At 36.9% G+C, this 26675-nt stretch overlaps 1 protein-coding gene across 7 annotated transcripts in view; it reads left to right on the top strand.

The window, feature by feature from the left end:
- Positions 1–26675, top strand: part of LOC114156180 (CUB and sushi domain-containing protein 3-like) — a 404435-nt gene that overhangs the window by 332337 nt on the left and 45423 nt on the right. For 4 of the 7 annotated variants that reach the window (XM_028036459.1, XM_028036458.1, XM_028036454.1 and 1 more), the window contains 18 exons: positions 2882–2995; positions 3098–3193; positions 4365–4568; positions 4765–4889; positions 5337–5433; positions 7242–7346; positions 8537–8655; positions 9234–9303; positions 11101–11217; positions 11352–11561; positions 12581–12769; positions 14156–14333; positions 18454–18599; positions 21095–21175; positions 22328–22441; positions 22540–22728; positions 24211–24369; positions 26121–26309. In XM_028036459.1, the coding sequence (XP_027892260.1) occupies positions 2882–2995; positions 3098–3193; positions 4365–4568; positions 4765–4889; positions 5337–5433; positions 7242–7346; positions 8537–8655; positions 9234–9303; positions 11101–11217; positions 11352–11561; positions 12581–12769; positions 14156–14333; positions 18454–18599; positions 21095–21175; positions 22328–22441; positions 22540–22728; positions 24211–24369; positions 26121–26309 (2502 nt within the window). The remainder of the gene's footprint in view (positions 1–2881; positions 2996–3097; positions 3194–4364; positions 4569–4764; positions 4890–5336; positions 5434–7241; positions 7347–8536; positions 8656–9233; positions 9304–11100; positions 11218–11351; positions 11562–12580; positions 12770–14155; positions 14334–18453; positions 18600–21094; positions 21176–22327; positions 22442–22539; positions 22729–24210; positions 24370–26120; positions 26310–26675) is intronic. The other 3 variants (XM_028036460.1, XM_028036457.1, XM_028036456.1) reach the window with 1 other exon arrangement.

The following is a 26675-nucleotide window of genomic DNA, read 5'->3' as shown; positions in this document are numbered from 1 at the left end:
TAGAATTGCCTCCACTCTGCTTATGTTCTGTCAAATAATTTTGATAGGCTTTTTAATAAGCTTCTTAAAGTAGTTTCTTTGAATTCAGCTGCTTGATGATATTTTCACCGTTAATTCAAATAACCCCTGTAGTTAAAGCATTATATGAGGGAAAACCACGGCCAAATTTCCGTGTCAGAAGTGCTGTATCTTTTGGAGGACCACACGGCTCAGGACACCCACTCAGATGGCTCATCTGAAGGCATGGCAGCTCTGCAGGGATTGTTGCCCAGGTTTCCTTTTATCTGATATCAGGAGCTTTTAAATGAGCAGTAAAACGTTTTCAATCATCTGATAACACGTCCTGAAGATTGATTCAAACTTTGCGAGACATATTAGGACCCAGATGACTGGCGATGTCCCTCGGGTGTATGTGAGTTTAGTGCAGGGAGGCATCAATGAGGCGTGTGGTAAACACACCAAGGAGCAGGTCTGCTGTGATCATCCCCTCCTAGTGTGTGTTATACTGTTTGCCATCCTTTGTTATCTCAGTATGAGGGAGGAATATGCCAGCAGTGTTTTATATGTGTGTGTTGGGCCATTTGCTGTGTGCTGTTTTTTATTAAATTTGTGCATATGTGAGGAAATGCTGGTGCGTTTGTCATTTTGTTGAAAATATGTGGAACTTGGAAACCTTTTTAAGCTGTGAACTACTCCTACTGCAGCACCATATGTCAGTATTGCAGCAAAGAGTGACGGAGACTTTAATCAGATTGATTCATCGTAGTTTTTAAAATCTGCAAATGGTGGACATGTTTTTTTGGAATATTTTAGCAGATGGGCAAAATCTGCATTTTATGATCAACTCAACAGTCAGCAAGGAATGAAAAGTAGCTGGTCTTCTAGTCTTGGTTTTTAATCACATTTGAAAGATTTTTAAAATTATTTTTCTGGTAGGAAGTTTAATGTTCTTACATGACAGTTAAAATACAGAGATGTGAGAAGTTTACAGACACTCATTGTGTTCATAAATGTTATAATTTAGGGCATTTAAAGATGCATTTGTACTGTACTTTTTTGAATGTGCCATTTATACATACATTAGCAATATTATTAATATGTGCACTTTGAATTTATGAATATTCTTGAATCAGTCTAGTCCGAAGATACTTAGTCTAAAATATATGTATACGTCCCCAATAGTATTTCATAAACAACATGCTTAGCAGGTGGCACAATGTTCCTAAGTTTGAAAACCTCAACATGAATGAATTTATAATCTGCTTGAGTGGTTCTTGGGTAACTTCTGAACAGTGTAACCAATTTAATTTTGAAGTGAAGATTTGTTTAAAATTATTTGAAACTTTTACATAACTGGGTGTGCAAACAGGTCAATGACTCAAAACAGTTTGTATAATTAATAAAGCTAGACATCATTTAGCGTATATTTAAGGCAATATGTACGTATGTTGTCACCTTGATGATTTATTGATTAGAGAAAATTCACAATGATTTTAAACTTGCGCACCCAGTTCTACTTTTCAAATGTTATTTGGTGCTTTGAAATGAAAATTATTCCAGTGCATCTTTACAAGCCATTAATGTATTATTGTCATGCTTATGATGAATGCAAATGGACTTCTGACTGACACTAAAACCTTCTTGATTTAGTTGTTTATTTTTTTGTTTTGTCTTGTTTTGTCAAAACAAAAATTCTCCTGTGACCCTGCACATGTAAGTGGATGTAGACAAAGAATGGATAAATGAATAAAATTCCACCTTCCTTTTTTCTGTAATACTTGCCATTAATTTAACATGAAATGAGATTTTGCATTAAAGAAGAGAGGGACTCTTTTTGCTCTAACTGAAATCTATAGAGAGAAACACCCTTGGAGAATGTGGCCATTGACCTTCTTATAGCCCTATATCCTTGGCAATGTTCACATTTAATCCTTTACAAGTCAGCCTTTGGGGCCACAGTGAACCAGAGGAGGAGAAAGCGATGGGGAGGGGAGATATGTGTGCAGTGAAAGGGATACGGCCTCAAATAAATGTCATTTATCAAGTAGGACACTTTTTTTGTTGTTTATATGTGCTGTTGACAACCCACCTCCAGATTTCCATCTTAATGCAGCTAATGATTGGACTAAAGATCAAGTGATTGTTTAGGACAGAGAGAATTGTACTAGATTAAGAAAAGCCAGAGCCTTTAGCCTCTGGGGAGATTGTCTAATACCGCCTGCCACTAAGCCTGCACTGGTAAATTTATGGTTTCAGCAGAGGAATATCTTGCCAATGCATGGCAGGCGGTGTTTAGTTCCTGACTGCATAAAGAGTAAAGACTGGTGCATCTGTATCGCAAATGCAGTTCTCAATTAATAGCCACCTGCTCGCATGTTTTACTGCTAAGAAATAATGGATTGATCAATGTGGCTTCACAAGCAGTTGGATTGATTTCTGCGCCATACATCTCCTGATTTGATTGAGGAGACAGAAATAAAGTATTTCCACACAGCCATATGTTCGCAAATGTATGTTCAGTTTTGCAAACATTAGCATTTTACGAAAGCTGACAACTCTGAAACTCTGTGACCGGCTGTGCAAGAATGGAGGGAACTGTCTGACTAGCGCATGATGAAGATAGGTGATGTTTTGACTATTAAGTGTGCTGATATGTAATTTTGTGCCAATAAAATTACATATCAGCACTGCAGTGTCAACTTCAAATAGAAGTTGACACTGCAGCTTAATAAGATGTAAATTAACTATTACAGGTTAATTTTATCGGGGGAAGGTCAGGCTCAGACAGCAGCGTGGAATAATAATTTTGCCCCCATTCGTTAACTCATCTCTTTATTCGGCTTTCCTATCCATTTTTTGTTTCCTTTCTTCTTTTCTGCAGTCCTCTTCGGTCAGTTTGTGCTGTTCCAGACATCTCTGAATGATGTTGTGGAAATCTATGATGGACCCACCCAACAAAACACACTACTGTCCTCTCTTTCCGGTTCCCACTCCGGTAAGGATGTGTGATTGCGATCGCAATGAATGGCTTTCCAGCCTGAGCAAAGATTCCGTGTTGGAGTGCTTTATTGTCTTCTGTCAATTTCTTTTTCGTCAGGTGAATCACTGCCTCTGAGTTCAGGAAACCAGATCACAGTAAAGTTTACCACAGTGGGACCAGAAACTGCCAAGGGATTCCATTTTGTCTACCAAGGTCAGACCTTGAGCTTCAATTGTTGTTGGGTATTGTTAATGTACCTTTTATCTAAGTTAATATACAAGTGGCCTCAACAGTTTTGCTCAGGAACGCCCTTTTGAAATTCCTCATTCTGACATGCTTTTGTCTTCATTTGTAAAAAAGACAAAAACAACACCACAGTGAATAGGAAATAATAAATTCATCTTACACTTTTAAGTACAGCCTGCTAGCTCTAGGTAAGACCTACTTTTTGCTTTCAGAAGTGACTTATTTCTGCATGGGAAAATCCAACAAGGTGCCTGAAGCGTTTCTTAGAGATATTAGTTTATATTGTCAATGTATTATCACACTGTTGCACATCAAGGATGCAGAATCAGGTCTACCTAAATATGGTGATTTAAGATTTGATGACATTGGAGTACAGCAAGCTCATTGTAATTTTTTGACAAGCCAGCTTAAAATATTTGGGAACGTGACATTAATGCAATATCCTACTGGAAGAAGCCATCAGAAGATGGCCATACAGGAAAATCCTGTTTAGCAACAATCATGTTTGCTGTGGAGTTCACTAATTATAAATTGGTGCCAAGGGGCCCTTGTGAGTGCATGACAAAAAAGTATTTACCACACCACCAGCATCCTTAAGTATTTATACAAGGCAGGATGGATTTATTCTGCCATTTTGTTTATACCAAATTCTATAATTTGGTATATTATACAATTTACCATACTGAAATAACTGAATAACGTTGAGCTATTTCAATAACGTTCAGTCCTTTCAGCTGATTTATATTAAAATGTTCTGTTTTATACGGTGCATGATGCCACACACTCGAACAAGGTTCCCTTTGGAACCACTGGAAGAAAGTCGAGCCCACATCATTACAGTAACTCTACCATTCAATACAGTGGGGATAAGGTTTTGTTTCACACCAGAGTCACCTACAGTGCAATCCGGGTTTTATCTATTAAAAATACACAGCATAAAAGTTAATGGCTGAAGATAATTGTGGGATTATGCTACTGCTATAAAATATGAATTTATTAATTTTTCTATAGATCTTTACAATGAGTGCTTATGTGTGTAGCGATTGCTGTAGGCAGCAAACATTGACCCATCACATTATTACTCCTTTAAACCCAAGCTTTTTTTTTAACAGCCATGTCTTATTGCTTTTGTCTCCAGCTGTACCCAGGACAAGCTCCACTCAGTGCAGCTCAGTCCCGGAGCCACGCTTCGGGAAACGTCTCGGTAATGACTTTGCAGTCGGCTCCTTGGTGCAATTTGAGTGCAACCCTGGATACGTACTTCACGGCTCCACTGCCATTCGCTGCGAGAGCGTACCGGACAACCTGGCTCAGTGGAATGACACCCTGCCAACATGCATAGGTACAGAGCCTCTGGATAGGACACAGTATATTTTACAGTAAAGGAGCAGTAACAAGCCAAACACATTTACTATTATTTTTCTCCTTCTCTACAAAACCCCCACACTCCTTGTTTGTAGTCACTTTCCTATAATGTTGTTTTAACCTCTTTACTTTTCTCCCCTGCCTTCTCTCTCTTGTTACATCATCTTCCACAGTTCCCTGTGGAGGCGTATTGACCTCTCGCCGTGGAACCATCCTGTCTCCAGGCTACCCAGAACCATATGACAACAATCAGAACTGCGTGTGGAAGGTGTCCGTTCCAGAAGGGGCCGGAATACAGGTTGTTTCTGTCACATGCCGCTTTCCCAGCTGACCTATCTATCATTGGCTTAAAAGCTGAGCAGGCAGGATCTCGGTGCAGATAGGACATTATTAGTGGGATGAATGGATGGATGGTTTCTGAGAAAAGGGCCATCAGAGATAACTAGATAGGATCTAATCATGAAAGATAAAGCCTGATTGCATGTAAGCTAAACGGCTCTCACGGGCGAACACAAAGGCAAAGATGCCTCTTCTGAAAGTGGAGTTAGAGGATGCTGACATAAAGCTCACATTTAGCCTTTCACTTTGAATTACCCATAACTTTTCAAATATCTCTCCTTGGTACTAATTAGAATAGGAATAAAATCATTTAATGGCACTATGTTCATTTACAAGAGAATTTAAGCTCCTTTGCTTAAGAAACTGAAAGCTCAGTTAACAATTTCTCTTTTTTCCTTCTGTCCAGATACAAGTTGTGAGTTTTGCAACTGAACATAACTGGGATTCGCTAGACTTCTACGATGGTGCCGACAACCATGCGCCAAGACTTGGCAGCTACTCTGGTAAATACTTTTACATAATCTTCTGTCACTAAGGAAATAATCATGTACACTTAAACCAAATCATAATTAAAAATCCAAAACCATATTTTCAAAAATTAGGATTTTTTTTTCAATTTGCCATTTAGCAAATGGCAAATTGAGATAAATGCATACACAATGCAAGGTTTACAGCGTTTAAGTTTTCTGAGTCATAATGTTATTTTTGGAGTAAATTATTAAAATGATAGCTTATTATTTTAAAATGATTGCCGTTTTTATTTCTGAATCAGAATTAAGTGAACATAGAAAATGGACAGTTGAAATGTCAGTCATATCTGAACTTAAAGGAAAAGGCCTTAAGATATAAGGGTTAATACCTGATGTTGTTTCTCATGAATGGATGGATAGACGGATGTATACAAGCTTTAGAGGACGGGGTAGTGATTAAAGTTTGAATACAAACAATTTTTCCGCACTCTGCTTTAATTTTGCACAGTTTGTCTATCCAGAATGGTAAAATGCATAAATCACTGTGAAGGAACCCTGAAGTTATTCATGAAACACAAAGTTGATTTAAATTGCTAATATAAACAAATGATAAAATTTTATAAACCATTCACCTTCATTTTGGTTTTTCACTCCTACATAAAGAAGCTACATTGCTCCTCGGATTCCTTAATAAAAACTGTTCTTGAGAGACTACGGAAAGAGCGCCTTGTACTTTAATGTGCCATTAGTTTGGCTTGCATGACTATCCAAACCGCCTGCCTGCAGTCAAAGTGCCTCGGCTGTGCTGCTGCAGCAAATCATATTCACATTCTCTTGTGGGGATAGCGGTCCTGCTTTTAGGGAAGGGGGAGTCGTCTGAGTATCCTCTTGTTGTATTCAATTAATCTTTAGCAGGGCTTGACATCTCTGTGACAAAATGGAAGGAAGATTATGAGATGAGAAATGAACTGACACCACATTGATTCTATTTCCATATGAAAATATCATTAGTAAGTAAATTCATGTGTCGGCGTGATAAAACAATATTGATTTTAAATTCACTTCCTAATTAATACTGCCATACATCTCCAAATAACAGACACTGTTAAATCAATGAAGTTAATTATAAAGCTATAAAATATTAATAGCTGAATAATAACTAATAATGATTTTTTTTATGTCACAATAATAAATGAGGCTTCCTCTGGAACATAAAACCAAGCAACGGCAGACCTGTACAATCATAAAAAGCCCTGCTTATTAATTCCACTCACAACAGTAACATTGTCATCCAGTAACATCCAGTGACCTAATTCAGTGTTCATTCAGATGAAGCTTTGAGTGCAGACACGTTGTGATAACACACCTGGCACTAAACTGAAATCTTGTGTATGTCAAAGAACAACTCATTTTTAGCGATATTGGAGTCGATAGATACTTTATTGCAGCTGCAGTGGTTCATTTTCCTCCTAAAAAAATACATTCCCTTTGCTAAGTAGTTAAAAAAGTAAGCATAGACTCTACATTTAAATGCATCATCTCATTCAAAGTCATTGTGTGAGACCGTCTTTGCTTTGGCAGTGCAGTAGATTTCTTCCCTTTACTTTGTACTTTCCCTTGCCAGTCTATCTAGGTCAAGACAACATTTGAGAAGAGATTTCAAATAAAATAGATGCCTCAAATTAAAGTAATTCCCTTCTCCTTCCTTTGAGAACTTTTCTCTAAGAATAAATGTGGGTTTAGAAAGTCCTTTGTTGTTTCCTTGGCTTCAGATTTGATCATTTGCTTTCAAAATATTTGATCCTCATCCTCTTTTCCTGTCTTTCTCTCTCTTTTCTCAGGCACAACTATCCCCCCTCTCCTGAATAGCACATCTAACAACCTCTATCTCAGCTTTAGCTCTGATATAAGCGTCTCAGCTGCTGGATTTCACCTGGAATATACAGGTAAATGTGCATCCAGCGTCATTTGAAATAAATCCTGCTTAAGCACTGTGGAGAGAGTAACTATTGAACATTCCAATGTGTTTTTCATAAATGAATACATTTCTGTGGAAGGCTATTAAAATGAAATTAACACCAGATGTTTGTAACAACCCAATTAATCCACACATACAATACGAAGAAATTGACACAAATTAGTCCATAAATCAAGTGGTGTTAAATAAAGTAGAGTGACAAGAGAGAAGTAGTGAAACAGCGTGAGCTTGGACTGTTTTCAAACCTGGAAAGTCCTGGAGTCTCTCTGATCAGCAGTTCCTTTGATTTTAAATTAGATCAAAGTCAGTTGTTTCTTTACAAGAATGGGATAACCTTCTTGTAGTTTAGGAAACCTTTTTTACTAGGCTTATGTGATTTGGGTCATTGTCTAAAAAAATCATCTTCACACATTAACTAAATGTTCCCAGGTACATTTATCCATTTATGCTTCCTTAAATTAAATTTAAAATAGTTTGCCAGTCACATTATAGTAAAAAAACAAAACAAAACAAAAGTAATGCCATGCCGTTTGGTGCTTCGTGGTTCTACAGAGTGGCATTTCTCCTCCAAACATGGTGTTTGTTTGCAAAGACATGTAAAAAGTCCAATTTTGGTCTCATCTGACCAATATCTCATTAGCTTCTTTAAATGTACTGCAGCAGGTTAGCATGAATACTTTTCAGTAGTGGAGTCCTGTGCAGTGAGCTTACATAAAGCTCAAAGAGACCGAGTACATTACCTAATATTTAAGTGAAAAAAAACAACCTATAACTTGTAATATCACGCTGTTCTAATGGCCTCTGCAAGGGACTCTTGGTTCTTGGACTGTTTTGGACAATAGCCATCAGACATTTAGAAATAAATCCGTAACTAATGCCATCAATTCATTGAAAAAAAGAGACATTTCTGTATTTTTGCTCCTAATTTTGTTCACGTAGTTAGTTCTTATTCCTTCAACTATTCACTGTTCAAAACAAGATGGATGGTACAATTTGTGATGTATTCCTTTTCATGTGTGAATTGAACACACCAAATTACCAACATTTGGTGTGTTTCTTTATATCTGTATCTACTTTAGAAACATCGTTGCCGACATCGTATTTTCCCTTTCTTATGTTTACTGAAACTTTTATAACCTTGTTTGTGTCTTTGTTTAGCCATTGGTTTGGAATCATGTCCAGAGCCCCAGACACCAAACTATGGAATCAGACAAGGAGACAGATTCATGGTTGGGGATGTTGTACAGTTTTCATGTGAACAAGGATACTCTCTTCAGGTAAAAAAAAAAAAAATCAATCAATGTGTTTATTTGTATAGATTTTACTTACAAAGACTTTCTACATATCAACAAAGTCAGCTTAATCATAGCAAGCCAACACACGGCATGAGTATTTTTATTGCAAATCAGTTCAAACCAAATACAAAACATGTAGGTGAAATGATTAAAGTCTGCTCAGCTTTTCTGATGTGCCGCCATTCATTTAGTTCATCCCCTGGCACCGCAAAGCTAAAACTATCTGAACTGAATCAAAAGGAAAGCCTTCTCTCGTGTGATTTCCCTTCGTTTGCTAAACACACGAGTCTGGTGTGGTTTACACAACTCCTGAATTATGAATGTCTCTGGTGTGGTCTACCCAATTTCTATGCAGTATGATGTAGAGTTCTAGTGGAGGTTTGTGTGTCTCACACTTAATAAGGTCTACACACCCCCAGTTCCAGTATTCTGCAGATGCCTTGTTATGTGAATGCAAATTGTTAAACAGAGAAGAATGCACTATTAAAGTACTTGAAGTGTGTGTCTTGATTTTGTAATTGTTTAATGTTAACAAAATATGGTTGCTTTTACATTTCCAGGGAAATGCACATATTACCTGTATGCCTGGACCTGTTAGAAGATGGAACTACCCTGTACCTCTGTGTATCGGTACGTGTCCTCCTACACTTTGTTGATGCACACCCTGAAACGTACAAGCATTCATATGATGATGCACCCTATAGATATGCAAACCAAACCACAGAACTACAGGGATTATGCAAGCTGTCTCCACTGCTTTCTCTGATTCTCAAGAAATAAAAGAAAATTAGATGTTTGGGCATTATTTTTGCGCTTTTGAGTACTTTTGAATTGATGCTAAGCCATAAACATGCAGAATACACCAACACATCAAGTCAGTTTTGGAGAAACCAATCCTAAGTATATTCCTTTCCTTGATCTAGACCTGTTTAATTAGTGTTTAGCTAAAACACAGAATGCTACATTTATTCTAGTAATTGCATTTAAATTGTCATCAATAAAAAAATAGACACGTGTTTATAAAATAACAAACTTAAGATTTGGACAAAACAGAACAAGAATGCTTGCCCCTATTGCATCCTACGACACCACCTCCCCCACACACCTCCACCACTTTTTGAAAGCATGGTGCACAACAATACAGAGAATAATTAATTTTAGATCACAAAACAATAGCTAGAGCAAAATAAACATCAAGACATAATCAAAAACTCTGAACGTCTGAAAATCACTTGAAGCATTCTGTGTTTAACCACAGCTCCCTTACCCAGACAGTGTTCTTGATCGGATAGTACATCATGTGAACCAACATTTTGTGACAACAAAGAAAACATGTAGGGTTCATGGGTGCACATGCTTCACATGTCTCATCACATGAGAATTACTGAGAATGAAAATTCCCTTTTATAATACAAGCCGAACACTGTATCAAGTGTCTGCAATTTCCCATTGGGATAAATAAAGTATTTTTGAAATTTGAATTTGAATATGTAAATGTACCAAGAGGGTTTTTTTTTAGATCTTTCTAATAATTTTTGGAAGATGTTTTGATATTTGTATTGTCTTTTAACAGTTTCTTATGATTTATGAAAGATGTTTTTCTTCGTTATGTCGTACCAGTCTTCCACAACATTACCTCTTGGCAAGAATAAAAGAAAATCTTAATGTGGGTGGGTGTGAAATATACAAAAAAAATCTTTTTGACAATAAAATGGTCCACTGTGTATCTTTATATGAGAGAATATTTACTTTCTGGGAGAAGGTTAAAAACCTTTCTTTAAGGCATCTGTGCATATTATTCTTTTTCATTTTTTAAACAGTATTGTTTTCTCATTTTTTACTTTGCAACCAATATACTTTTCCTACCTTTCTCTTGAATATCCACAATGAAAATGTCACATCTTCACATTTTCATCATATTATTTTGTCTTTGTTATTTTTCTGCTTAGTTTGTGGATTGTTCATGTCAGCCTCTTGGTGAGATCTTTTTTATTGCAGCAACATCCGTGACAGCACATCATCTGCTTTGCAAACGGCGTTCCAAAGGGCCACAAACGATACATCACCAGCCAATTGTGGGTATCTTTGGATTGGCGTAATGCCATCATGGCTGGTCCTTCACATAATATTGGAGGATGATGGCACACATCATGGTAATTTATAATTTTACAGTCCTGCTTCCAGGGCACACCCTCTTCATGATGAACTGTCACAATCTCACCATGGAGGTTTTGTGTTTAAATCAGTTTGGGAACTTTGGGCCTGGATGTGTTTAGAATGACCAATCACAGGTAGCACTGTGGAAACCAAGATTGGAGATTTGTCTAGACAGGGTGAGAAAGAGAGGCAAACCGTGACGCTGAAGTGCGTCAAACCTGGCAGTCCTGCATACTTTAATTATGAGTTGTTTGTGTTTTTTTCACACAGCCCAGTGTGGTGGCTCTATGAAGGATGTCAGTGGGGTGATTCTGAGTCCAGGTTATCCTGGTAACTATCCCAGTGGATTGGACTGCACCTGGAGTGTTAACTTACCTGTTGGCTTTGGTAAGAATCATCATTCGATGTGATTAAGCATAAGAAAGCACCGACTTGTGCTTGATTGTTCTTTTATGTAAGTGTAATTTATTGACTGATTTTTCACAAATGTTTGTGATTTTCTGTCTATCATCTCTACTCAGGTATTCATCTCCAGTTTTTAAACTTCTCCACCGAAGCAATCCATGATTACCTAGAGATCCGTAGTGGAACGCTGGAGACGGGTTCTGTGATTGACCGGTTCAGCGGTCCAGTTATTCCTAAGCCCTTGTTCAGCACCACACACCAAACCACCTTTTTTTTCCACAGCGACTACTCACAAAACAAACCAGGGTTCCACATCACATATCAAGGTAAATGTTGATTCTGGAAGTTCCTTTCCAAAGCTCTGTTTACAGTGGTCGTTTTCAGAGCAGAGACAACAGAAGCAGCCATCTGACCAGCTGTGGCTTCATTCACCAGGCTTCTTCGAAAACAAAACTCTTAGAGTTAAAAGTAGTTATTTTGGGGGGAAAAATGCTGCAAGAAAATGGTTGCAAGGTGCAGACAGGTTCTTCATTTGGATCCATTTCAGAGAGTTTAAAATTTATGCCATCTGGTTTCAGAATGTTATATTTATTATGACAAATCCTTTAGGCAGCCTAATTTTGTTTGACCTAATTCTCTTTATATGAAAATTACAGATGCTATTGAATAATGCCTTTTATCGGCTGACAGCTCCACCACCAGAGCTTAAAACAGGCATAAGTAAAACCTAATCCTCTTAAAACTTCATATACTTGTTAAAAAAATATGTACTGTATACACAGACAGCTGTGGCAACCCAGATTTAAAAACTTGACAACAGAAATATTTAAAAGGTTGCTAAATTTAGATGTGGATGATAAGAAGGATTATTTTGGAACATTTTAAGAAATTTAAGACCTATTGTTTTGTGCTGCTGCAAAGTGCATGAAAGAGTGAAATTGTTCTTTCATTTAGTGTGTAGCAATTTACATTTCAGCTTCATTTAGAAAGATTTAAAGACAATCAAGACACATGTGTTTGTCTTTTTATGGTTCAGTAATGAGCAACTTTGAAGAGAAAGGGTTTAGATTAATCATTTTTAAGACCCCAATAGACAAAACAACATTTTCACCTAATTGTTTTTTTACGATCCGAGTGGTAAGCTTTGAATAGGTGTTACCCCAAGCAGAGAAGGTGTGTTCAGTTGTGTTTATTGACATTTATATTTTTGATAACCACATCTCATCTAACTGTTATTCACATGTCACAGCCTTTTCTAGGAAATAAAGACATGTTATTTTCCTGCTCTTTGTCCAAATAATAGTGTTTTATCAACCATTATGTATTTCCATTATTGTCTCTCCAGCCTACCAGCTTCAGAGCTGTCCTGACCCACGGCCATTTCGAAACGGTATCGTAATTGGCACAGATTTCAGCGTAGGGATGACGGTGTCTTTTGAATGTCTGCCTGGGTATTCTCTGATCGGAGAAGCCTCTCTAACGTGTTTACACGGAATAAGCAGGAACTGGAACCACCCTTTACCACGGTGTGAAGGTAATTGACTGCACAGGTCATCTCTGTACCTGTTACCTTTTTTTTTCCAGGGTGAACTTTGGTCCAAGAGGTGTTATAAGATTTGCCAGAGGTGAAATTCTTTAGTGTGATGTTGTGAGGGGAATTCACTCGCTTTTTCTTTTTTGGCACTGTTCCTCATTTAAACAGCAGTTTTTACATCTTCAGATGCACTTTGTCAGATTACAATCATAAACCTTATTCTATGTTGCTGGGATTTTATTTTATGAACCAGCACAAAGTAGCACATATTTGTGAAGTGAAAGGTAGATCATATACTCTTTCCAACCTTTTTAACAAACTATTCCATGCATTGTTTATGAGCCTGCACAACTACAACTCCAAATGTATCACCTAAAATCACATGCCACACAAGGAGAACATTAAATGGAGTTCAGGATCATGAATTGCACATATTGATATTACAATTATGAATACGATTTAAAATATTGTGCTGCGTCAAGCTAAACTAAAATTGGGTAGATATGCCAGCAGGTCAAAGACCCTAAACATACATCCAGGGCTATAATAAAATGGTTTAGATCAAATATATTCATGTGTTAGAATGGCCTGCTCAATGTCCAGATTTAACTATAATTGAGATTCTGCTGACAGACATTAAAATTGTTGGTCATAGATCCTTTCTGTCTGAGTTTAAGCTATTTTGCTAAAAATAATTGTTAGAAATTATAGGTGCAAACTTGCACCTCTAATTGCAGAAAAAGGTTCCCTTTCTGTCGATTCACTCGGTACAACACATAGCGTATGGGGTACTCTATGTGTTGTACCTTGTTCCTCTCCTTCAGGGAACAGTAGTTATATGCATAACATTATGTTTTTTGAGAAAGGAACAACTCAGAGGAAGTTTAATTCCAGTTCACACAACACTTTTTAGATTCTCATTGCAAAAAATTCTGAAAAGGATGTATCTTTTTTGACACCATCACATAAAATCCAGATGACGTACATGTATGTGGTGATATACATGTAGTTACAAAATGAAAATGTTCAGGAAATGTGAATAAGACAGATTTGTATTTTTATTAGCTTAAATAAAAGCTGAAAAGATGAAAACATTGTTTTTAATTTCATGCTTTGTTTTTATGCAATGATGTGACTTTAACATAATGCAGGTTTTTCACAATTTACAGGTTTAGTTTAAAAAAATAACTTTTTTATAGTAATAACATATTATGTACAACACTTCAGCTGAACCTATGAGCTACACAGCTGACAAAATAAATCAACTGAATAAATAATTATCAAATCCTGTGGTAGATACAGTAATGCTAAACAATAGAGAAGATTGATTCAGCTTCACTGTGCTGAAACATAAAATAAATAATCAACCATAACTCTTTCTCCCAGCCTTGTGCGGTGGTAACATTACCTCATTAAATGGTACCATTTACTCTCCTGGACACCCGGAAGAATATCCAAACTTCCAGGACTGTGTGTGGAGTGTCAGAGTTCCTCCTGGACATGGAATTTATATCAACTTCACCGTTCTGAGCACAGAACCCATCTATGACTACATCACTGTCTGGTAGGTGCTGTTTTTGTGTATTTTAATTAGACAGTTACTTTTCTTGCTGTGCTTTCATTATATGCAACATTTTTCCTTTTTTCTTACATAACAGTTTAGTTTGAAAGATACTTTTTGTTTATCTGACTGACCTATTGTTTAATTGTCTAAACTTTCTCTGCATGGATATTTTTTCTTTTTAAATAGGTTGCCAAGTGACTATAAGGGTTACTATGACTGCAGACATCTTTCCTGAAAAATAAGGGTACCAAACATAATTCCTCCATGGCCTGAGTTACCTATCTCAGGGCCATAAATCTTGACTTCTTTATTTGACACTATCTCTTAGCTCTGTCAGTTCTATATGCGAAACAATGTCCCATCTTTCTCCTATTGCTTGGCAGCCTTTTACTTCTTTCTTAATTATTCTTCTTAAAAGGTGGTTTTATTGGAAACAGAAGACATTTTGTCAATGCAAGTGTTTAAATGGTTTTAGGCTAGAGTGGGGCATAGCTATCTGCTGATGAAAGGCTGAAGCTGAAACATTGCAGTTTGGGGTGTTGCCTTGAAATGCATTCACAATTTTGGTCCCATTAAACTCCGGAGTTGTGAATCAATAGGAAGTTTTCTAAGTCCTGACATCAGTGTCTGGGCTTTTCCAAACGGTTTCAAGACATACTAAAAGTCAGCACTTGGGTCCAACTTTGGAGAAAGCAAAGGGGGACATTTGTTTTTTGTTGGTATTAAACACAACTAAGGTAATATCAGTAAAAACACTAAGTAAGTATATTAAAGACATAGAAACCAAACCTGAATTCAAACAATAACAAATACTATCGTACACCCGATAGTATGTACGATACTTTGGTACATAGAGATACAATCTCTATGTACCAAATGTATGGATACTACTTTAAAGGATGTTTAAAAAAAACTAGAAAACAAATTCATGAGTAAATACAGTAGCATCATCTCACACAGAAAATTTGATGAAAAGTCAATGAGGTAAAAAGAAAAATAATCACATGAAAAGCCTTTGATGGTATTATTGGCACCCTTAAGAGTTTTAATACAATATTTGAAACTGAAACATCTCTAAAGGTATGCTTCACTTTTATTTTGTTCAGTGGGCAAAGGAAATTCTTAGTAGTTTCTTCTGACCACTCTTCGAAATGGGGAAAAAAACATAGAATATCCCATTCATGTAGAGTCAAATTATCTGGAAGAAGATGTAATTTTTATAGTTTTGTTAGCATGGTGAAAATCTCCAAAGATTGCTTAAAAATTTGCATACATTTTTTGTGAAGATTTGCTACTTCCATCCATTTTCTAGACACGCTCATCTTTGCAAGGCTATGTTCAGCGAGCAAGAGAGAGGTACACCCTTTACAAGTCGCTAGTCCATGAAAGGCAGTTTATTAATGTAAAGAGTAATGTAAAGATATTGAAAGGAACAAGACTCCTTTTATTCTTGTTGTTCAGTTGTTTGGTCTATCCACAAGGGAGTCTCAAAACCAATTCTATAAGCCCAATGAAAAACAATATAAAATGATATAATGCTTATTAGTCTGACATTCAGAATTTTTTTTTGCCAAAACTAAGAACAAAAACTAAAGAGTGCCAACAATTGACATATTACTTAATTTTTTTAATCCATTTAGTATCAAAAACAGTCTGAGTTTGAAGGCTTTTGTTTTTCAGATGCAGACTTTCTCAGTTGCTTCGCTTGCTTTGGTTTACTACAAAATCTGTACTGGGACAACATTCTTCCACTGTTTTTACTGCAAATACAGTACCACCTGAGTCACCTTGTTTTTAGCAAATAGATATTAGTTTGTTTGCTTCATAGAATCATTAGGTTTAGCTCAGGACCATTTTCTTTCCCGGTTTTCCTCCACACCAAACACCAAAAGGCTGCTGAATTGTGAGTCGCCCACCTGCAGAGGATTGTGTGAATTCCATGAATTAGGTGCACAGCATGTTTCTAAAAAAGTAGCCAAATGAGTGAACTGGATGGAAGAAAGGACAGCAACTGCACTAACAGACAGAAAAAAGAAAAAAACACTCACAATCTCAGTCACAGAGAACTAATGTTGGCTCTCTGCAGAGAGCACAGTGTCAACGATAAAGGTGTGATTTTCACAGCGGTCTCCTCAGTCCACCACCAGCTGACCTGACAGTCTCCGAGTCTGCTAATTGGTCTCATACTGGGAGACGTACTACAGGATTTCATTGCGAGATGTGTCAGATACATCAGATGTTAGCAAGAACCAGGCAGCCTTTCACTGTATATGTTATGCGGGTGTACTAATAACTGTTAGGAACTGAAAACATTGTAGGGAAGCAATGTGCGAAAAAACTCTGATATTCCTCTTTCAACCAGAGAGTCACTTAACACCTCAAAGTCATTAGAGTTTCTAGTACTGGTAAAATGTAAGTACATCCTCCTTTTATTCCTGGACTTTAACAGTTCAACATTTTGCACTGCAGGCTCCACCTGTCTTTTTTTTTTTTTTTGAAATGTAACACAAAAATGTTGCCAAAAGAGAAATGTGTGTCTAAAAAAAATTGTATACCCTTCTTTCTTTAAAAAAAAAATAGCAGCAATATCTTCAGCTTATTCAAGACTTTGGGGGTGGGGGGTAACAGGACCAGCAGGGAAACCCAAACATCCTTTTCCCCCAGTGACTCTCTCCAGCTCATTCTGGAGGATCTCAAGGCATCCCCAAGTTAGAAGTAATAATTTGGCCTACTAGCAATTTCTGGATTTGCCCATGAGTCTTTTTGGGATAAACAAAACAGCAGCAAAAACACCCAATTCCAACTGCGAAGCAATCACTGCTGGACCTGGGGCCCTTGCACTTTCATTGACCACAAATTTCCCCATTTGCATTGTCTTTTTACGTTTTTCATTCAGATTTGCGGTTATCTGAATGAACTAATTCTTGGTCTGTGAAACAGGACAATGATCCCAAAAATGGCTGCAAATCTCCAACCACAAGACAAAAATAAAAAGATGTTCCAATTGCCAAGTCAAAATTCGCATCTCAAACTACTGGAAATACTCCAGTTGATCTTCAAGACAGATGTGCTTAAAAGCATGCCTGCAAACTTCAGTGCAGTGAGGAGATGTTGCCATCTCTCCACAATAATGTGAAACCATAGAAAGCAACAACTTTAAGCAGGGTGAAATTCAACCTATTGAATTATGAGTCACACTCATAATGTTTTTTACACATCTTTTCCATTTTGCCAGCAGTTTTGTTTATTAGATATTGACAGTGTGGAACATGTTGTTTTCGTGCTCTAGATTTCAAACATTTCAGGACCGGGTAAAGATCAGATGCTTTTTAACTCCTGATACATAAAAGCCTACAATGAAAGGAGGTTTTATTTTTCTTCCGCCACATCTGCATCGTGAAAATGTTTCTTTTTAATCACAGATAGCAATCCTAGTGTTGAGTACAACATAAGGTGACACATTCAATAGGTGTAATAAGCTCAGAGTATCATATGCAAAAGCTGACCTGCCAACTGATAGAAAACATTGTACAAAGACTAAGCCGTGTAAATTCAAGCCCACACCAGGACTCACATTTATTATTCTTTTGACCTGACAGCAGTTCAGTCAATACTCCAGTTCAATACAGCAAGAAAAGCCATAGTTTTTTGAACTGTGTTATCACGACTTTTTCTTTTGCAAGTGAATTGGAAGTATATATTCACTTTTTTTCTTTTTTTTTTACCAGTGAACCTGGAGACATTGCAGTTTGGAATGTTTTGAGAAGGAAGATTGGATCATTTCCAACTGCAATGACTTTGTGGAAAATCACTTTCCCACAAAATGTCCATCTACATTTACAGTCAGTGGAGCGTCTCCAGTTATGTATTATAAATATCGCCACGTCTGCTTTATGTTTGATTCTAGCCTCAAGATACCCATCTCTTGATCACAAATAGCCATCCAACAGTCATGAATATCTGCGGGAACTTGCAGGCAGACTTTTTTCCACCCCATTGTTCTATAACAATATATTAAAAACAGTCATTTTAAGGCTTTTTTGTGTTTCACTCTTTCTTTTTCTGTGTTTTTTTTTTTTTTTTTGTACGTTTGAGGGAATCTTTCTTTGTTTCTCTACAGGGATGGTCCAGATCAATCATCCCCTCAGATAGGCCAGTTCAGTGGGAATACCGCTTTGGAGTCTGTCTACTCAACTTCCAACATCATCCTCATTAAATTCCACTCTGACTTCTCTGGTTCAGGCTTCTTTGTCTTAAGTTACCATGGTAAGACGTACGGCTTAATCAGAGCTAGTGATGATATTTAGTGTGTTGCTGTACAGTGCAAGTGGAACATGACATTTGAATTGGTGTGCTCGGTTTCAGGTGTTGCTCTCATTAACAGTTTTTTTTTTTTATGCTGTTATCTTTTTTCTCCTGGAGTACAGTAATGAAACTATAATGTTGTTATTAGATGTAGCTGCAATTATAAGACTGATTGGTTTCTCATTGTGCTGAACTGTGTTTAACTTCATCCTCATTAAGGTCTGCCCGACCCTAGTGCCTTGAATAATTAGATATTGAATTCGATTCACCTCAGGAGCATTTCACAACTTGATCAAAGTCCATTTCACAGCCCTTCCAACCAATAATGTAATGAATAGGGGTTGCTTTGCTTTGTTTTTGTTTTAGCCGGAGTGCAAGGTATCACTTGGGTAGCTTCGGTTTGTAGTCTGTAATATTTTGGTTTCCAGCTCAAATGTTGTGCTTATTAAAGAAAAAGTTGTATTTGTCATTTTTAAAATAGTAACACTGACGCACATACTAAGAAAAAAAAAAAGTCCATGTAGAAGAACCAGTGTTTGTTAAAAATTAAAACAATATTTACATACAGACAACTTTGAGCATTACAGTTAAAAGACTGTAATAAAACTTACATTCAGAAAAAAAAATGTTGTAAAAAATTACTTTAAACCTAAATCTGCCAGAGGTATAAGTAACTTTGGGCCTCATGACAGAGTTTTTGCAAAGAGAAATTAGATAAAACAAGGTCACAGAAAGCAAAAGTCTTTGGAAAACAGTAAAAGTAATTTCACGGATAAAATAATCTTCTCCCTGTTATGAAAATGCGTTTCACGTCTGTTGCAAGGTCTGTTTTGCCAAAACAGTATCTTTATATAATGTCATGCTCTTATTTGAACCAAATGATGATGGGCTGTTTTAGGGTGGAGATGTTCAAATTTCAAGAACTTCATGTGCTCTGTTCAGGCATCCTGATGGGTCGTCATCAAGCTGCGCATGATTTTTTTTAATGAACCATCACATTTCATTGAAGCTGGATTTTCAGCAGAGCGTGTCGTGCTTATGATTTAACTTGATAGCATTGCTTATAATCAGCCTTGGTTTATATTTTCATCTCATTCTCTTCTCAAGCTTCCCATACGTTCACTCGGTCTCACACTAAACTTCCCAGCAAAAAAAAAGCATGTACCTGTATTCCCCTGTTTTGCTCTTTGTCTCTGAGAGAATCTCAGGTGTGTTTAAGCAGACTTCCTCCCACATGCCCTTATTGAATTCTTGAGGCAGGTTAGAACTGTCAGTTGTCACACTTCCAAAGGCTCTATTCCAATTTGATAGATAGTAGTTTGTTTTTCGTTATCTTGGACGGTGATGAGGGGAAAATTTCAAGAGAAGGATGGCAAGCATTCAGTGATTCTCCATTATTTCATGCTAGGCGAGATTATTGTCCAAAAAATAATTGAACAGTATGCCGTCTCTGGTTCTGAGTGGACTGCATAAATTGAGGAAGAAGCTTGTCACAATAAGAAAAAGTATTTCCCCTATTCTTCCCCTGCATCCTTCAGTGACCTGACCGAAATTCAGAATGTCACTCTTTGCATCTGAGGCGGCTGCAAAAGTGCAAATTCGGTTTGAAATGCCAAATAAACCCCCGAAAGACGCATCGAATTACTGCTGGGGATGTTTATATGTGTTGTTGTCCTTCTGTTTATTTATCTTTGGGTCAGGATTGTGAATGCCAGCTCTCCCATACAGACGCTAGAGCCTGCAGAGTGGTAGATGATGTTGTCATGGATATGAGCAGATGTGACTTGAATGCAAAGGTTGCTAAAAAAATGGTCTTAAAGCTTAGTGAGATCAATGACTGCTTACAGTGATCCTTTCCCCGTGCACACATTCAGATGTAGTGACAGACACACACACACACGCAAACCACTAGGCTTTGATATGCATGAGAGCAGCAGAGACTATTGGCAGGTCTCATTTTCATAGTCAATTTCATCCTGACTTACAGCCCTCAGCCCTCTCTCATCCTCCTCTTCTCCAGGCTTGTCTGTCTGTCCGTCTGTATTTTCACCCTGTGCCTCTGTTAGTGAGTGATCTACACTCATGCAGTAATATTGATTACAGCCTTCAGCTCACTGGCTGTGAAGTTAGTTTCTTTTTATGAGTCAAGGCAGTGCAGTATCTGTGAGGTTGCTCTGTTTTTGATTCTGTGCTTTGCTGACCTAACCACCCGAACTCAAAAAGTGAAGTTAAACTGTTGCTGCCATGATTAAAATTAAAACAGCTTGTTTTGGGTTATCATCACAGCTTTCTATACGTTTCCTCTAGAGAGTGGCTCATTTTAATGTTATGATACATATATATTTTAAATCCATCTTGGCTTAAAGATTACATCATGTTTAATATTTCCCATATTTCTTACAAAATCTTTCTCTCTTTGTTCTCTTTTCTCTCCTGTGCTTTGTCTGTGCTCCAAGCCTACCAATTAAGGGTATGCCAGCCTCCCCCAGAAGTACCAAATGCTGACATGCTGATGGAGGATGGCGAGTTGGAGATAGGTGAGCTGTCTGTCTACTTGTCAAGTCTCTGGATGGGTCAATTTGACACTGGATGCAAACTAGAAAGTTATAACTTTCCAGTTATCCTAGTTTTCCGTACGAATTGTGTAACGTGTGGGGAAAAAAGTAAAATTCTCCCTAGTTGGGTACAGGGCCTTGCAAAACTATAATTAATCCCTTAAACTTTTCTTCAGACATTGTCAAGTAACAACCACAAACTTCATTATTGTATTGGGTTTTCACACAAAAAAAGTTATGTACAGTTTTATTCCTTTTATAGTCACTTTAATCCCAAGCCAGACAGGTCATGGATAAAGTCGTGGAGACATTTAAAGCAGTATTGAGTTATTAACAATGTTCTACACTTTAAGCATGTCATGGAGCACTGTTTGATTTGTTCTTCAACAGTAGAAAGGAAGTGGCACAGCAGCTAAAAACACTTGACGGTCCACCTAATCTGACAAGATGGGCAGGAAAAGTATTGACCTATATGGCAGAGATGCATAAAAAATCCATTGTTGTCAGAAACTCATAAGAGTTAAATTTTGTAAATATGGAAGATGGAACTCTGGTTAAAGGAAATCGTAATTAAAATGTTTTGCCAAATGCTCCGATTTTCCTCCTAATTGGCTGTTTAAATATTTTCATACTAATTAAGGCACTTGTAGTATGAGCTGCGGTCGTTAGACTTTTTCTGCATTTATAATTTCTTTCAGATTTAACATTCCAGCCTCTGGGTGAATTTGCCGAAACATTCACCCCTGTGCATTTCACATGTCATCACCAGTGCTCTCTGATGGAAATTAGGGCTTCACCATGTGAATTAATGCACTTTTCATGGATTCTAAATTTGAAAAGTGTGTTCATATATGGTATAAATAAACCTGGGGGATTTAACTACTTTCATTCAGTTGTACCATTTCTGCTCAACTTTCAGAGTACATTCCAAAATATGGTGTTTGTTTTCCGCCAATATAGATATTTTTTTAATAGTTTTACATTTCTACAGCTATAAAACATGTCTTTTTATGATTCTGTTCATAATTGGATTAGCATAATGAAGTTCTAAAATTTGCACAATTTTAAACATTTCTGATTGTATATTATTAAAAAAATGCAACTTTCCTCAAATTGATTTTTTTTTTTCTTCAGGTGACATCATCAGATATCGATGCCATCCTGGTTTCTCATTGGTTGGCAACGAAATTCTAACTTGTCGCTTGGGAGAGAGACTGCAGATGGATGCCCCTTCTCCTACATGCCAAGGTGAGAATTCAAACATTTCTAGCGCCTGATTTTTACAGCTTTCTAGGTAAAAGTGTGTTCTCACCTAGCACTTCTTCACTAATTGTCCCCACTCTCAGTTCAATGCCCCGCGCATGACGTGCGATACGACTCATCGGGTGTCATCCTGAGCCCAGGGTGGCCGGAGAGCTACCCGAACCTCCAGATGTGTTCCTGGAGCATTAATGTGGAAAAAGGATACAATGTCACCATAACCTTTGAGAGTTTCCACACAGAGAGGGAGTTTGATGTGCTAGAGATTTTTGATGGTAAACAATCTCCCCACACACCTCTACCCACAACCACTCAAGTCTTTTAAGAAGAGTAGCATTGACAAGCTATGTTAATGTCAATCTGTATAAATATATCAGTCTGATAATTGATCAAAAATTCATTCAAGGGATAGATTTTTCCCCCCTTAAAATATTGTATCACACTTTTAAAGGCAGGATAAATTTGAAGACAACAATTCATTAACCTTCAATCAAACTTGATTCAACTTTAATTAAAATGCAAGGATTATAAGTAAATCCATCCGGAACCGGTAATCAATGTAATCAAGAATTCATTTTATTTTTAATCACACTACAGTCTACTTACTAATGATTTAATTAACTAAAAAGATATGCAGAAACAAATATAAAGGACAAAGATGCCACAGCTAATTCTACTGTACATACTGCTTTTTTTCCACCTAGAAGTGACGTTTATGGTTGAAATTGAATCTTTAGAATACTTATTAAAGAGATGGAATTATGTATTTTCCAGGCACATAGTTCCATTTTATAGCACTGTCAACTAACTATGTCACCTTCAGTTATTATGAAAATGCTGTGTATATCAAACATGATTTAAAAGAAATTTGACTTCGGAATTTGACGCCTTGAAATTAACCTCTGTCTCTTTAAGAAGCTCCTATTCTTTCAGAGACTTCACCTTCAGCATGTCATCACAGCAGTTCACCACCAGGATGCAATTTTTAGCCGTTCATAGGAGCATTGGTTTATATTGTTTATATGTTAAGTTTAGCATATGGCATTTCCACCATACTAATTGTTTACTAATTGCTGCTGCTGGGCTGTGGGTGGAGCTGTGTGGGGGAGCAGTCAGGGGAGGGATGCTCTGCGTGTTGGAAGCTCAGCTGGACTCTGCAGCTTTAGCCTACTTCATGTTGTAAATAGGCTCTTTTTTGACTTTACTTTTCAAGTAATATCTGCAATTCATTCATAACTTGTCAAGGAGGGGTGTTTTTGTTCCTCAGTTGGGTTTGTCATCTAATGTATTTGTCTTGTAATCATTCTATTGGACAAAAAGATTCATAAAATGGTTTTATATTTCAAAGATTAACACATGAATAAATATTTAGTAAAACTTTACTAACCACTAAGTCTTTCAATGCTTTGTAAACTTCCAAATAATTAAACAAAATTAATAAACGCTCAGACAAAAATGTCCATTCAGCCGAACAAGAGAGTTCATTAACACGTTCAGATCTTGGAGATTATGGGATACCAATTGCAATAATTGGAGGCTAATTTCCTGTTAGGTTATCATGGCTAGAACCAAAGTCCAACAAGGGCATTTTAAGGGGACTTGGAGGAAAGCAGTTAAATGAAGTGAAAGATCAACTTTAATTTGTTTGTGTACCCAGCATATTAATTAAGTGACATTAAACTGGAAAATATAAAGAAACAAAGTGTCCAAATGAGTTTCTCTGTGTTTACCAGTACTTTGTCTCTTATCTCACCTAGGCCCCACAACCAACAGTCCAACTCTGGCAACGCTGAGCGGAGACCTGCCAACACCCTTTAACATCACAACCTCCGGTCATCAGTTTCTCGTCCGCTGGTCCTCAGATCACGGCACCAACAAGAAAGGCTTCAAAATTCGCTATGTTGGTGAGTACCAAAGTATGTATCCCAACTTTACTTTACTACTATTTCATACTATAATGCATGGAGAGCGAGTCAGACAGAAGGACTAAAATGCCATTTTTATCTTCTAATCAATGACAAAAATTTAAATATGAAGATATTTTAAGAAATTTGGTTCCCCGATGCACTTTATTTGTTTAACTCATCTACAAGTTGTTAGACTTCTGTCTGCCTCATAAAGCAGTTTACCGACTTGCCTGATGGGTTAGTCCTCAAGTTGTATCCGTCTGACAAAAGAACCTGATAAGTACAGATGGTATTTTACTAAAACTTTACATGTGAACAATCTAGCACCTGGTCGTGCTGAGTACAACTTCACGCCGCTGGGTAAGGAGGCATGAGTGCTCTATTCAAGGGCATTTTTGACAGTTAAAGAGCAAGAGACAGTTTTACCTGTTCACAGTTTGCTTGTTCACTCCACAGCCTCCAGTCAGGGAGGCTGTTTCTTTAACCTTTAAAGCACCGCTGCTCTGTATGATGAATTACAAGCCTCTCAAGATTCTTGGTAACCTTCTTTGGCTGGACGTGATTAATGTGAGCATTGATGAGAGGTGTTAAGCATGTGTTGTACTTAAAAACACAGACCTACTACGACAATTTTTTGACCTGCAAAATAAGGCCAATGACAGAACATTTCTTGCCATCATAGATTGTATTTAAAGGAGAGAATGTGGGACAAGTCCGCGTAGTATTTCCCAATAACTTAAAGTCCACAGATTGGACATTTTGTACAACATTTTCTATAATAAATTTTCGAAAGTGAAAAGCTGATTTTAGCCAATTATGAGTTCTTTTAAACATATAACAAGAAAGTACATTTTCAACATTTTACAACATAGAAAATCCTTCTTTTTACTGCTTTTGTGCTTTTTTTCACTTTTTATTGACACTGAGTTATTTTCCCACAGTAAGAACTGTCACACTAAAGAGTGATTTTTGTTTTTGGGTAACCAGAAGCATTAAGGGTAATTATAGTTACTATGGGTTCGAAGACTACTGCAGCAAAAGATATCTTCATTCTTTTTCATAATGATTGAACTTTAGAAACAAACAAAAAAAAAACTAACAGCATTCACAATTTGTGTGAAACATTTAGATATCAAAATAAAGCAAAAGGTTATAATAAATGTAAGGCAGCAAAAACATTTTAAAAACTACATTTTTATTTACTCTTAGTAGATAGCCTTGTCATTGGCTATAACACAGAGGAAATTCTACTGATTCTTTATCAAAATTAATAATGCTTATTATGAGATTATGTCATAAATTTTTTTATATTCACTAATGACTTCTGAGTCCAACATAGTGTTTATCATAGGCACTCAACAGTTATATCATAAGGGTTTCCTAATAGAGATTCTTTAGTTTTCTGTTTAAGGCTTTTTAAAAAGATTTTCTCATGATGTACAATAATTGGTCTTAATGCGATTACAATTTAAATGTTATTACTTCTCTAACAAGTTTTTGTATAGTTATTTTATACACTTGGAGTTATAAGTTCAACAATATCCTAATAGAACGTCTGCAAGTTTTAAAGTTACAATGTTTTTTTAGTTGTGTGGGTGTAAAGGTTGTTCCCAACACAGTAAAGGTTTAAGACTGGTTTTACCCTTTCATGGTTCAAGTAAAGAATGATGAATAAATAAATTTGTGCTTTACTGTCTGCAAGCCCTTTTGTTTCATAGAATTTACATTGTTTGTTTTTCTAAATGTTTGTTCCACCGCAGCCCTGTACTGCTCCACGCCAGACTCGCCCCTCCACGGCTCCATATCGTCTCAGACAGGCGGTCATGTTAACAGCGTGGTGCGCTGGGCTTGTGACCGTGGTTACCGTCTTATAGGCAATGGCACGGCGACTTGCCGCCGTACGTCGCAGGGCTACCACGCCTGGGACTCTCCTGTGCCTGGTTGTCAAGGTATGTGAAAATGTGTTTGTGGTTAAAGCAATTTAAACCAAATATAGTTTATAATTGCCTAAGTGGCATAGGATGAAAAAATAAGTGCTCTAAGCAATGATGTTCATATATTGACACAGAGAACAAGTTATATGAATTTTATTAAACAGTCTTGTTTTGTTGCTGCTCAGATTTAGGAACTATCGTGTTCTTTCATTAATGGTAAATCTTCTGTTTTGTTTCATACAATTTCCTTTCTATTTTTGTGTAAATTAAATCTTGTTTCCTTGCTATGTTTTGTCCAGCTTTGTTGTATCACAACTGAGCTGTAGAAAACTACCACGAAAGCTTAATCAGGGACTGTTATAAAATTTATATGGGCTGAGA

Source organism: Xiphophorus couchianus, chromosome 13 (assembly GCF_001444195.1).
Source record: "Xiphophorus couchianus chromosome 13, X_couchianus-1.0, whole genome shotgun sequence".
In the NCBI taxonomy this organism is placed as follows: Eukaryota; Metazoa; Chordata; class Actinopteri; order Cyprinodontiformes; family Poeciliidae; genus Xiphophorus; species Xiphophorus couchianus.
Note: the sequence above shows the minus strand (reverse complement) of the source record. Positions and strands in the feature narration are given on the sequence as shown.